The following is a 14,648-nucleotide window of genomic DNA, read 5'->3' on the forward strand; positions in this document are numbered from 1 at the left end:
CTGGGACTGCACAACCGAGTCAAAGGCAGCCGAAACATCTACACTGCACATGAAGAGGGAAGACCCCAGTCTATGGGCTTTATCGATAGCTTTCTTTAACAATGTATGCACAAATGCGCAGTTCAGATTTTTTTTTATATATAAATCATTGCATTATATTTAAAATATAATAGAAAAGAATCAACAATACAATTTGAACAAACTCCAATCCGCGTAGAGCGGCCAACCTAAAACTAGACAAGTGCCGCTTCAATCTCTGCCATCATCTGTCTCCCCAAGTGATACCCCAACTCCCGCCAGAGCCGAGAGAACGTTTCATGTCTCCGCTCCTCCTCCCTAGCCCATCTGACTGCTGCTCGTAGCACCGTTTTTTTTGTTTGTCTTCCATGACCTCTAATCAGCAGAACTAAACCAGCGGCTCCAAGGCCAAATGCAACGGCTTTTGTTAGAGTAAGCTCAGTTTCCATTTCAGGAATTTGTCCTATCTAATAATTTATCATCCTTATATCCTATATCTTGACAATCTGTCTTTTTGTTTCAAGACAGGCCCTTATTTATTGCAATTGGACATTTGCTACGGGCAATAAAAACGATACAAAGTTTCTTCAGATAATATTCATTGTTTCTTTATTGACTATTTTTGGCTAATAAAGTATTGTTTTTATCTACTTTTTCTTGACAACTTGTCTTTTTGTTTCAAAGTAGATCATTATTTATTGTAATTGAACATCTGTTCTGGACAATGAAACGATACAAATTTTCTTTAAATAAACTAAATTGTTGACCGCCCGTCACGCGAAATCAAGTCAAACTAATATTTATTGCATAAATTGTTGACAGCTTGTCTTTTTGCTTCAAGACTGATTTCTGTTTATTGCTAGTGAACATTCGTTTCGGACAGTAAAGAGACAAGTGCCGCTTCAATCTCTGCCATCATCTGTCTCCCCAAGTGATACCCCAACTCCCGCCAGAGCCTAGAGAACGTTTCATGTCTCCGCTCCTCCTCCCTAGCCCATCTGACTGCTGCTCGTAGCACCGTTTTTTTTGTTTGTCTTCCATGACCTCTAATCAGCAGAACTAAACCAGCGGCTCCAAGGCCAAATGCAACGGCTTTTGTTAGAGTAAGCTCAGTTTCCATTTCAGGAATTTGTCCTATCTAATAACTTATCATCCTTATATCCTATATCTTGACAATCTGTCTTTTTGTTTCAAGACAGGCCCTTATTTATTGCAATTGGACATTTGCTACGGGCAATAAAAACGATACAAAGTTTCTTCAGATAAAATTCATTGTTTCTTTATTGACTATTTTTGGCTAATAAAGTATTGTTTTTATCTACTTTTTCTTGACAACTTGTCTTTTTGTTTCAAAGTAGATCATTATTTATTGTAATTGAACATCTGTTCTGGACAATGAAACGATACAAATTTTCTTTAAATAAACTATATTGTTGACCGCCCGTCACACGAAATCAAGTCAAACCAATATTTATTGCATAAATTGTTGACAGCTTGTCTTTTTGCTTCAAGACAGATTTCTGTTTATTGCTAGTGAACATTCGTTCCGGACAATAAAGATGCTACACTGTTTCTTCAGATGATACATTGTTTTTTTAATGGCTATTCTTAAATTTCTACAGACCATGACCATATTTATGACTTCTGTGAGTTTCATAACTTTAAGCTAATAGTTTAACAGCAGGTTCTGTTTTACATACGTATTTTTAAATTGAAACGAAAAGTAGTTTGCGATTTTTTATTTTCGATCACGTTACATATTACCCTTCCCATTGTTTAATGATGTCCCCATTATCGTTCCCACTACGTGTTCTTTTAATTTTTTATTTCGATTATGTTTTGTTGTTACAGATTTTATTGATTCAAGAAATCCATCTTATGTCTGTTATAAACTTTACACATTCCTGAATACTTCATGATACTTATTTTTTCGATACATTACTTAAAGTCCCTTCACCAAATAGAGTTTTCTACTGATTAAAATGCTATTGATTATATTATATAATTTCTAAATATTCTTTTCCTCCACCTAATGCTAAAAAATACCTTCACCTGATACGCTAATACTTCTATATGATTTAAAATATGCTCTCCTTCTTTTTAATACTAAAATTATGCCGTCTACTGATATGATAATATTTCTACATGATTAAAAATATGCGCTCTCTCTTTTTAATACTAGCATTATACCTCCACCTATCACTGTACTAATTTGATATGGCATTGAATTCTAATCATAGCTTTTATATCCAAGCTGCAACATATATATAGGTGAATTAATACAAATGATAAAGGGTGAATTAAAATACATGACAAAATGGTTTAACACGATCCATGGTAAGTAACACTAAAAATTCACTTATTTCATTTCTCTACGAAATAGTTAAAAGTTTATTGGAGTTCTTCATTGATACATGTAAATTAATTCACATCTATTTCACCACTCTACGTGTCTATCATACTCACATCTGCTATCATCTTGTCTGGACTTTCAGTTGATTTGTGTCTGAAAGGTTAATTGTTTATGGGTTTATCTTCTTAGTTTTCCTTTTTGGCACTTTATATTTGGAAGAAGAATTTCAAGACATTTACAGAATGCATTTCCCGTATAAAATTGTCCGTGTGTAGCTCTTCTTATCATATACGATGGGCTGGTTTTAACTTTTTGTAAAGCATAACACTTTTCTTTGCAGGTGAATCAAAACTTAATTTCATAGTCTGTTTCAACATTGTGTCCTTGATTTGTTTTTAGGATACATAGTTGTCGAGGGATTAATCCCTGGGATTATTATATTAATAGTTGAGTTGGGTTACCTTTTGGGCACTGTATCATTGGGAGTTTCTTAATACACTTACAGTTTGTGTTTCCCATATCAAACTGTTCGTGCGTGGTTTTTCTTATTTTGGACGATTGGCTGGTTTCTAATTGATCATAAGGGAATTAGCACTTATATGTACAGATGGGTCGAAACTTAATCTTGGGGTCTGTTTCAACATATTGTCTTTGATCCATGATTAAGGTACGTAATAGTCGAGGGTCGAGGAGTATATAGTCGAGGGTCGTAATAGTCGAGGAGTATAAAGGTTATATGGATTTTTAATGTAAATAGTTATATGGATGGAAATGCCCCATTAGATCGATTATGTGTCTGCTTGGAATGGTAGCCCGCTTGTGCGGTGGGAGTGTTGCCCCATTGTATGGTAAGGGGGACTGTCCTCCTGTATGGTATGGGTACTGCCCTCCTGTATGGTATGTATGTGTGCATGTATGTATGTGGGTGTGTATGCATGTGTTTGTATATGTTTAATATGATGTTTCAAGTGTAACCTGTTATATGAATGAGAAATTTTGTTATATTTTTTATTCTTTTAATTATTTTTTATGGGGATGAGACACTTCTATTAAGCTTGTATGGTGGGAGTACTGCCTCTGTTGTAAGGTGGGAGCACTGCCCTGTTGTATGGTAGGGGGGACTGGCCTCCTGTATGGTATGGGTACTGCCCTCCTGTATGGTATGGGTACTGCCCTCCTGTATAGATTGATACTATAAGGTGGGACTGCCCTTTCCCTTAGATTGACACAGTAATGTCCTACATGCCCTCTTCCTTAGATTGACACAGTAATGTCCTTCCTGCCCTCTTGCTTAGATTGACCCTATACTTCTTACATAAATTTCAAATATGAATCAATGGTTCAAAAATTACACCTGCAATATTTTTTTAGTATATTAGTTGAAAATTCATCATATCCTAATAAATTACTATTTTTTTGCATTCTTAATGACCTTTTGAAATTCTTAAAAAGTAACCGTTGCCGGTAACTCTTTTTTTTTACTCCCTTTACTCTTTTACAAATGGTAGGAGTGGTAAAAGAGTGGTTTTTTTTTTACAAGTGGTAACCCTTGAGTGTATCAGGAATGAGACGATCAGTCCATTCATTCTCTAATACACCTTGAGATTCAAAAAGTACACCTGCTATATTTTTTAGCATATTATTTCTTAGCTTTTAATTCTTTCATCAAAAGCTATTAGGTCTACACCTGACAGTACTTTTGAACCAAAGTTTTTATCGTTTTTATAGAAATCAAGGGTTATTTTCTTTAATTCTTGAAAATCATGTTCATACAGATAATAGGTTGCTTGACCGGATGATGATTCGACGTGGTTTTGATTAATGTAATTTTTAGACAGGGTGAGAACTAAATTGTTTGTTTTTACAAAATTGTATCCCTGATCTATAAGTATTGATAGGAACGTTAGTGGCCATATAATTGTGAAACCTTGTTTATTGTATGTGCGCCACAGGTTTTCACTAATTAGTGTTTCTATTAGGGGGTAAGCATTTCTTGGGGATCTTTTAATCAAAACTTCAAAAGTTAGAGAGTTGAATTTTCGTTTATATTTGAAATTTTCCCGAATTACTCTTTGGGAGAAGGAACAAAACAGCAGTTTGATCATGATGTCAATTATCAAATCCTTTTTGATAATTAAGGAGGTTTTTAGTAGCGAGTCTAGCGCTGTATGGCTCAAATCACTCACTGCTTCACTTATGGCATAGTCAAAGATCAATTCGTTTAATTTGTGATTTGCTGTTAATAAATTTGGTAAACTGTAGGTTTTATTATATAGTTTTCTCTATTTAATAGATTTCCCAGTATTTTTATTGTCTGGCGATGGTTGGGATAATTTAAGTTAGGTTAACTCCATGCTTTTCTTAGTAACAATATATTTTAAAGGATATTTGCTTAATAAGCTGGTTAGGGAGTTTTGAACTTATTTACCTTTTCGTTATTCGTCACATGTGTTCATGATTATCTGGAAATGATACATTATACACATATTCTTGGTCTTAATGGTCAAATTGTTTATAACGTTCATGTGGGAATAAATATTGTTGTGGGGTCTATAACTGTCATGATTGGTCCCTCAGTCATTAGAATGGTTGGGGTTTGAGTCCTAAAACGTATTTGGGAAATTAATTTGCTTGTCTGACAGACTGATTTATTATTCATAGTTGTATATATGTCATGGCTTAGATAAATCATATTGATTAGTGATTTGAAGGAATACAATGGCTTAATGATTTCTTGTTACCTAGTAAGTGGAACTCAAGGTTTGATAGGGTAAAATTTGATTTTTGGATATGGTTTCTTACTATCCTTCGGCACCATTGTCGGAATGAACTATCCCTTTTATCTAATGTTCCGGTAATGTCGAAGTTTAATTGTACATCTGCATAGAGACGTTTTCCACAATACCTTTTTTCATAAACTATTATATCTGACTCTGAATATATTTTTCTTCCAAAGTGTATATCATTCCTGAACAAGTTCAACGTGATATTTTTTATGTCCTCGTATGTGTTTGTATCCACCATAAAAATTTCAGTATTTATTTTGCTAGCTATTTGATAATTGCTTTGAAGCAGTTGGTAGTGTCTCGAGAACTTGCTACAAAAAACTTGGTTATTGTTAAGAAAAATTTCGAAAAGGTTTTTCTGTTCCGGTAAGTTATGGCCTTGATCTACTAAGATCGATAGAAAATTCAGTGGCCAAAATATTTTTTCCGTGTTTGTATTCATGGAGTAGTCTAATAACTTTATAGTTTCTGACGTTATTATTGGGTATTTAGTTTTTGGGATATTTTGTACCAGTACTCTGAAGACAAAGATTGCACCTTTTTTTCCTTTTTGGTTAAAACTTTTTTCTGTTATAGTCGAAATAATATTCTTTAATAACTCATCTTTAAGGAGGGTTGTAGGTGGTTGTAGGAGGTTTTCAATTGACGTAGTAAAAAAATAACAAAAATGTCTTGGATGATTCATTGAATCACTTTTATTCCTAAAATTTACATCCAGTATACTAGTAGAACGCTGTAACTAACATAGTAACACATAGTACACAACTTAAGACTGGGGAATTGAATAGGGTTAAAGTGATGAGACTGCGTTTTATTTTGAGAAATAAAAATTTTTTGGGTGGAAATGCGTCATATAATTTGTATTAATAGTCTGGGGCTGCGCTTAATTTTGATTTATTTGATTTAATTCTTTTAAATATTATTTCCTTTCTTTTTGCACTATATTTTGTGCTTTTAGGATTGTATAAATATTGTTTGTAATATCTTATTTCTAGGAGTGGGTCATGTTGACCTTGATATTTTACACAGTCTTGGTTTCCCTCAATCTTAAAACATTTTTTGCTTTCTACATTTGTCTAGTAGGGCCGAATCTGTCTGACAGTAGGGACGAATCTGTAGTAGGGCCGAATCTGAGGCCTTTTGCAAACCAGTACCGGGATTTTATATTGCTTTTGTAGTTTTCTTATCTCATGCTGAATGTATTGAAGGTACTTGCCCTTTCTTCCGTTGTATTGTATACCCAATTTTCCTCTTTAGGGACGGTAAGTAGGTTTATTGGCCAATCGTAGCCAATAACGATACGATTCCTCGCTATATTTTCTTAGGTCATTTTTAACGTCCCATTTTTTCGCAAAAACCTCTTTTCCTGATTTGTTTACTATCAGGATTGCTGCTAAATAAATCATATTATCTTTGGCGAATCTGATGGTTATAAATTCCGTGTCAATAATTGCTTAGGCCATTTTTCTGAAATGAAAGGTAGTTTCTATTGGCTATTGTCTCGTTATTTACTTCAAAATTAGTCACATATATGGTAACCCTTGGTCGAGGTCAAACTACTTGTTCGCCAGTACTTCCTCGTACTCGGGTATTTATTCGCTCAACATAATTCGATACTCTAAAGCTCCATATCAACTAAAATTGAATATTTACTTTTAAATAGAAAGTAAGCAACTTCAGGTTTAGGTTGGACTACTTTTTCACCAGTGCCACCTTGCACTTGGTTACTTTTCGCTCGAACCTACTTCGATTCTCTAAGTTAGGACTTCTAAGTCCCATACTGATTTAAAATTATTTAGTTTTCCATGAAACTACCTTTTTCTCTTCTTTATTAGTATTAGTTGTGACCTTCACTTGAGTTGGCCCAACAGTCTATGCGTGACAAGGGGTGCCTCATTGCCCAATTATCAAGGTTACAGAGTTGGTTTGTTTATAGGAAGTGATACAAAGTACAAAAAGGAAAAAAAAAATAACAAAATGACAAAGTTTTCCTACGCAGTTGTTAGGAATATAAATACATATTAGTTCAACCAAATATGTATAGTTGTTTTATATTATTGTACAACTGTTTTAGGAACTTTTAGTTATCAACAAGCATTGATAACACAGAGGTTGACCAATATTGGAATGTACGACTTGTTCCTTCATTATTTTTACTTGTCCGAAGTTTGTAACTAGTCCAATTATGACAACCCAGCTATTATATCTAATTAACTAATTAATTAGATATAAACATATTAACAAAAACTTTTTTCAGAAAAACTTATTAACAAAAAACAAAAAAAACTAAACCTCTTCATTACACTTACAGAAGCCTTTTTTTTATAATATTAAAAAAAATGTAATTTGAGTCATGATGGAGATTTATAAAATGTATAGAGAATTTTATATGGTAATTTATTATTATACTTGATGACCGCATATTTTTTTTAACTTTAACTTTACTGACTATTAGAGAAATATAAGCCACGAGTTGAGATTATCTTAGTCCTTCCTGTGTATTTATGGTTACCTTTTGTGCGCGTGGTTGCGTTTGTAAGTGTATGTTTCTACCAATTTTCTAGAATTGGACTTAGATTTTCTTTTAAGTGTTCAAATTCTTTGACTGTTCGGACTTTTCCTTTAACTTTCCCTACTACGTCTTTGATCATTTGCTGAATCATTGTCTTTGATATTTGCTTGAAATATGACTTTGGTTCCCTTTTCTGGACAATTCGGATAGTTTATTAGATATTTTAATAAGTTTCTTGGAAGGGGCAATTTTCTTACCTGTGTCGCATCTGATGTACTTTTGTTGCATCGGATTTTGTGTGTTCCAATTTTTTCTCAACATAGACCCAATAAGGTAGTTCCTTCATATCCGATAGAGAGGGGTCTAAATATTAGTTTGAGGGTTACCACATCTTTTTCGTCGGTTGGATTTGGGTCCCTCTTTTCCTCAAATGTCAATGCATATTTTTTTTTATTTAAAAAGGGAAGTTACTTCTGGATTGAAACAAGTTGAAGTCCATGGACTTAAGGATATTATAGTCATGGAGTCTTATTTATTTATTTATTTATTAATCCACATAACGGTAAGCCAAAAAGCTTGTCGTACTAATACAATATATAACAAAATGAAAGGCAACACAAAGGTCTAAACTGAAAAGGCACTTGCGTAAAACTGGCTATCAACCAACATATTCTTAAACGATTCAACTGATCCGGCTTCAACAACTTCTGGCGGTAAATTATTCCAAGAGTCTTTGACCCTGTTAACAAATGAATTGTGTCCGATTTTCCTGTGGGTTCTTGGTGGGTAAATTTTATAAGGATGCTGTTGTGTCAAGTGGTAGTGGCTAAATTCGAGAAATTTTCCTACCTCAATATCGTCCACGCCTTTGATTATTTTGAATGTGTTTATGAGGTCGGTACGGCGACGTCGGAAATGCAGTGAAGGAAGTTGGAGCCTAGTTAGTCTTTGTGCGTAAGGAAGGTGTTTCAAATAAGGGATCATTTTTGTCGCCCGCCTCTGAATTTTTTCAACTCGGTGCTCGTCTGTTACATTCAGAGGAAACCAAACAGAAGTATTATATTCAACAACTGGCCGAACAAATTATTTATAAAGTAACATAAAATTCTTAAGATTAAACTTCCTGAAATTCCGTTTTAAAGTGAGGAGTTGGTAATTTGCATTTCTTACTACAGTCGAAACATGTCTATCAAATTTTAAATGTGTATCAAAGTGAACACCGAGGTCGCGTACAAATTCTTCTGACGGTATCTGTGAGCCAGATAGGGAGTATGCACGGCTGGGCTGATTTTTATTCCCGTAATGAAGCACTGCACATTTTGATGCATTTACAAACATCGAATTAGACTCGCACCATCGTGTTATTGAATCAAGATCTTCTTGAAACATAGGCTCATCATCGGTAGTTAGTACTGGTCGGTAAATTTTAGCATCATCAGCAAACAACTTCACTGACGAATGACGAACACAAGATGGTAAATCATTGATGAAAATACAGAAAAGTATAGGGCCCAAGCAAATACCCTGGGGTACCCCACTCAGGACATCAATTGATTGTGATGCTGCTTCACCGACAACTACCTGTTGAGACCTACCACGCAAATAATCAGCAATCCAATCAACAGTTCTTACACCAATATTACAGAGTCGACATTTTTCAACTAGTTGTGACATTGAAACATTGTCAAAAGCTTTGGCGAAGTCAATGTAAATGCAATCAAACGGTATACCAAGATCAGCATAATGCTGAAAATCAACAATAACTTCCAGAAGTTGAGTGTTGCAAGACCTTCTCTTACGAAAACCATGCTGAGCAGGATTCCAAAGATTATTTTCATCAAAATAAGTTTGGATTCTTGCAACAATCAGCTTTTCCATAACCCGGCAAAATATAGATGTGATGGAGATCAGACGGTAATTTTTTAAATCTGATTTGACACTAGCTTCGTGTAGGGGTTTAACCATCGCTTTCTTCCAACCTGAGGGACAGGTACCTGTTGCCAAGGACTGATTGTACAGGAACATAAGCAGTTGTGCAATTACATCAGCAATCTGCGTTATCTTAATGGTAGGAAATCCATCTATATCTGGGGACTTAGATGTATCAAGCTCTTTAAGTATTTGATGAACCTCAGCAACACTAAATTCTATATCACTACATGATAAAGTCCCACTTTGTATTCCCTGAACTAAATCTTGGTCATGATGTGTCTGGTTAGGTGTAGCAAAAACTGATGTAAAAGTTTCATTAAATATACATGCTTTATCAAAATCATCATCAAGTTTTTGTTGTGTCACCGGATGCGTGAATGTGCAGTTAATCGGTGAAAAGTTCGGCTTGTTTCGATTTACATATTTCCAAAACTGCTTTGGGCAAGTTTTGCTCGACTGAATAATGTGTGGTTCCACTACTTCCCTATTCGCTCTTAACAACTTTGTGGCCCTGTTCCTAGCACGTTTATACAATGACCACGTGTCATCATCCTGATTCATAGAACTTGGTTTTTGCGAAATCTTTTTTTTCAATTTTTAGTTTAGTGTAAGATCTCCAAAGATGATTTTTTTCCTGGATTGACTTGAGTATATGTCTAGGTAGTTTTGGTCTCTTCCTTCGGCCAGAATATTTTTTAATCAAAGGAACAAATATATCCCTACATTCTATCAATGCATGTTTAAAAAATTCAAATGCAACGTCAGGCGCCACTTTTCCTTTCTGCAGCTCATCCGTGATATTCAAAGACACAAGGAATTCCCTCATTGACTGATAATCAGCCCTAGCATAACCATACCTACGAGAATCAGTATTTTCTCGCTGGACAAACGTATTCATAGTAATTTGAATTACAGAATGGTCACTTTTTCCTAGTGGAGAAAACATTTCCAAGCCTAAAATATCATAAACATATTTCGTAATTACTAAATCCAATATTGAGGGAATAGAATCGCCTCTTGCCCGCGTGGCGCTATTTAAATGTTGGTGCAAAAACCAATCATCAAGTCTATCTAAAAGAGTCTTTTCATACGACTCACCTGGCTGACTTGTGCTCAGCGTCTGCCAATCAATATTAGGGAGGTTGAAATCACCCACCACAAGGAATTTGTGACTATTTTTCACAAGATAAGTCAAACAATTCAAAATATTGGCATCATTTACACAACTAGATGGACCAAGTCTTGGGCTCCTGTAAAAAGCAGCAAGACGCAGATAATTATTCAGCGAAGGTAACTTAATATCAACTACAAGGCACTCAGAAACCAAATCAAAAATGGGGTTAACAATCTCACTGAACTTAACGGATGTATGAATATAAATGCATATCCCTCGTTTTGCTTGTTTATTAAACACTAAACTATAATCAGTTAGATGCTGAAAGTAAGCTAATGGGTCATTACAATGTTTTGGCAAAACTTCAGTTACAACAACCATATGTGGCACACGGACCTGCGTTAACTCACTAAATTCTTCCCATTTAGTAGACAAACAGTTAGAATTAGTATAAATCACTTGCAGATTTTCACTCGGACATCTCAAATCCGGCTTGGCGACGAAAAGGCTCCTCGTGAACTAATTCCGGTCCGTTTTTGCGTGTCTTGATCTTCCAACCGCTCTCTCCGGCTGCAATTTTCTCATTCAGCTCTTTTTTTAGAACATCATACTTCTTCTTATCGATTAACTCGGCTTCACTTTTATCATGAGAAACTCGAAAATTTGGTATTTTAGTTTTAAGAGCATCTTGTTTACTCACTAAGAAGAAGGCGGCCAAATCGCGATCGAGCGGGGATTTGAATATCATTTTTATCGGCCTACTTCTATTAACTTGTTTACGACCCAATCTCACAGAAAAGGAACATTTCACAGGGCAATCGCGCAAGAGTTCTTCGTTGATAAACTTTAAGTCCACCGGATTCTGCAACTTTTGGTTCACTGCAGCGTCTTCTTTTGGGCCAAATAAAATTAGATTCTTCTGTTTTTGTGCAATGTATCCAAGCTCACGCTGAACCTGGATAGTATCCTGCACTGGAACTCGGCTCTGCAGGTCTATGTCAATTTTACCGGAAATTTCATCGAACAGGCTTTGTTTAGCCTTAGAAACTTCGACTGACACTACGGTGGTAACCTGTTGTATTAAATCAGCTTGGGAACATTTAGAAGCTATTTCCTGCTCTACTAGGGAAATTCGTTCAGCCAGAGGTTTCAACAGTGACTGGAATTTTATCTCAAGTTCGTTCTGTAGATCTGCTTTGAACGTGGCAAGGGAATCAATCACTATTTCACGAATGATTTCAGGTGTGATAGGCTTATCACTATGTTTACAGCTATGGCTGTGCCACGTGGATCCCAAACGGCGACTCATTCTAGTAAATAGTTCATATTTGGGATCAGACATGTCGAGAAATGTAGCACTTAACCAGAATAGTTTCGTATAAATCTTCAAAAGTAACCACAAAGTCCCAGGATACCTCTCAATTGTTTTATAGTTTGGGGGGCTTGAGATTCTCTACACATTTAATTTTTTTATGATCTGGGGCTATTTGACCCTTCGTCATCACTACTCCCAAAAATTTTATTTTATAACAAACTTACTTTTTCTGGCCTCCATTTTAAATTTTCCTTTCTGAATTTTTCGAATACTTTGGATAGGGTAATCAAATGGTCTTCAGGGTTTTTATCCATGCAAATTATGTCATCTACGAAATTGATTATGTTATTTAGTCCCCTTAGTAAATGAAGCAAGGGTCTGCATAATGCACTTGAACTTGTTTTGAGTCCAAAGGGCACTCTTAAGTATTCATAAGAACCACATTCTGTTGTAGAGAATGCTGTTTTTTATGCGTGGCCTTCTGCTATTTTTACTTGGTAGTATCCATGAGTTAAGTCAAGGGAAGTAAATATTTTTTTTGTTTGAAATCGAGTAAGATTTCATCTATTCTGGGAAGTGGGAATTTATCGCTAACTACTTGTTTATTTAAGGCTCTGTAATCTACCACTATTCTAGGGTCATTATTCTTTTTGGGTACAAGAGTTACAGGAGCAGAATAAGGACTAATGCTTGGTTTTATTATTTCATTTCCTTCAAGTTCCTTGATTTTATTTATAAACCACTCCTTATGTTTGTATGGAATACTGTAGGGTTGTTTTGCAACCGGTAATCCTGTAGTTTGTATGACGTGTTCATAGAATGGATTTAGACCTATGTCTTCGGATGTTGAAAACACGTCTTTTAATTCCCAAAGTAATTCGCATAACTTTTGCTTTAGCGCGACATTGGTAATATGATTTAAATTAAATTTTTCCAAAAATTGAGTTTTGGATTGGGGGTATCTGTTTTTTTGTGTATCTATATTATTCATTAGGTTTACCCCTGATTTCTTCCAATTATTTTTGTCTACTTCTGACACAACTTGTATCTCTACCAGACATGTTCCCTTTTTTAAGAGCTTCACGAACAGAAAATGGAGCATCATCGCTGACGTAAATATTGTAAGAAAAATATATATATATTTAAGTATAGACACATAGTATTAACATATAGAACAATTAAAAGGCAGACAACCAGTCGGTGAAACCTTAGTATTTACACCTATGCTCATCTCCTCAATACATACGCAGTCTTGGCACAAACTCGCTTTCCGTATGAACTCATCAACCTTTAAAGAAAGAAAAGATGATATAGAACGAACAAAAACATGATAAGACAAGTACAGGTAATTATAATTTTTAAGATGGTGAAATATTAGCTGAAATAAAATTAAATTAGTTCAGTGAGCTGTTAAAGACAGAACGGGCTACAAGGAGGGTTAAAATATGACAAATAGAAAAAATTGATATTTAATTTAGCTGTCAAACAGTGTCCTTTGTTTGACCTATGAACTTTGGATTCTAATGTTAACAGGTAATTTATTCAAAATACGCTTTCATCAGGTTTTTTACCTAGCATTTCTGTGCCAACTAGAGATACAAAAACCACTGCAACGCTGTTGAACAATATATTTCTGTGCCCATTCACTGAGAGCAGTAAAATCGTCTGCGATATTGTCTGATATGTCTGACCACTTCCCGGTTAGTGCTCTTTTTATGTTGTCTAAAATTCTCCTGATCGGCAAAAGCCTTCAGGAAAGAACAAAGATTCACAGATCGAAGTGATTAATTTTCAATTTTTACGTTAGCTCATTGATGATCCTGATTGGTCTTCTGTATTAGATCAGATAATGTAAATGAAGCAAATGTCGCTACCAAACAAAACCCTATAACAAACATGAAAAATGTCGCTACCAAACAAACTTGGCCAATTCTTCTTGAGTTAGGCATAAGAATTATTTACAGAAATTTGACCTATGGATTTCTAATGGCATTTTTTGTCAATTAGGGTTAAAAAATAAAAAGAATAAAAAATATTTATCAGTTAAAACAGAAAAATCGTTTCAAGATCTTGTTCATTTAGAAATAAATTGAATTTTATTATAAGGTTTTCTAAATTTAAATATTATAAAGATAAGTTCTACCAACATATATCTGACATGAGAAAGACATGGAACCTTATTAATGAAAAGATTCGACCAAACCAATATTCAAGTATTAGTGTGGATTGTCTTGAGGTTAACGGGGAAAATATTTCAGACCGTAAAATAATTACGAATACTTTTGGCGATTTTTTTAGTACTGCAGGATCTAAGCTGGCATCAAGTGTAAAGTCAATTCCAGAGTTCCTGATCTTGATGAATTGTCCCTCCTGGGAAATTTTTTTCGTTCTACAAAGAAAACTATTGTGAAACTTAAAACTAGTTCTACTACAGATGATTTTCTCGAATTGTCGTAACAAGTAGCATCTAATATTTCTTCTTTCCTTGCACATATTTTTAATTTATCTTTAATTTGTGAATTTTTTTCTGATTTGTTTAAAAAGGCAAATGCTTTTGATTTATATAAGAGTGGGAGTCCCACTAACCCCTCCAATTATAGAGGTATATCCCTCATTTT

The 14,648-nt window shown here is 34.7% G+C and overlaps 1 protein-coding gene across 1 annotated transcript; it reads right to left on the minus strand.

Annotated features, from left to right (window-relative positions):
• Positions 1 to 233: 233 nt before the first annotated feature.
• LOC148943180 (uncharacterized) lies at positions 234 to 11,096 on the minus strand. Its single transcript, XM_089102465.1, has 3 exons — positions 10,325 to 11,096; positions 8,840 to 9,900; positions 234 to 485 (listed from the first exon to the last, which is right to left on the minus strand). The coding sequence occupies exons 1-3, from the start codon at positions 11,094 to 11,096 to the stop codon at positions 234 to 236; spliced, it is 2,085 nt and encodes a 694-aa protein (XP_088958591.1).
• Between the last annotated feature and the right edge of the window lie 3,552 nt (positions 11,097 to 14,648).

The sequence above is a fragment of the Artemia sp. Qi Xiang Cuo genome, chromosome 16 (genome assembly GCF_049724085.1).
Source record: "Artemia sp. Qi Xiang Cuo chromosome 16, ASM4972408v1, whole genome shotgun sequence".
NCBI classification, from domain to species: Eukaryota; Metazoa; Arthropoda; class Branchiopoda; order Anostraca; family Artemiidae; genus Artemia; species Artemia sp. Qi Xiang Cuo.

Coding starts and splice junctions, on each gene's coding strand:
- LOC148943180 (XM_089102465.1), bottom strand. CDS start 11,096: ATGGTTGTTGTAACTGAAGTTTTGCCAAAACATTGTAATGACCCATTA. Junction 9,901..10,324: donor TAAACATGCATTGATAGAAT/GTAGGGATATAT, acceptor CTTTTACATCAG/TTTTTGCTACACCTAACCAG. Junction 486..8,839: donor ATAGACATGTTTCGACTGTA/GTAAGAAATGCA, acceptor ATAAATTATTAG/ATAGGACAAATTCCTGAAAT.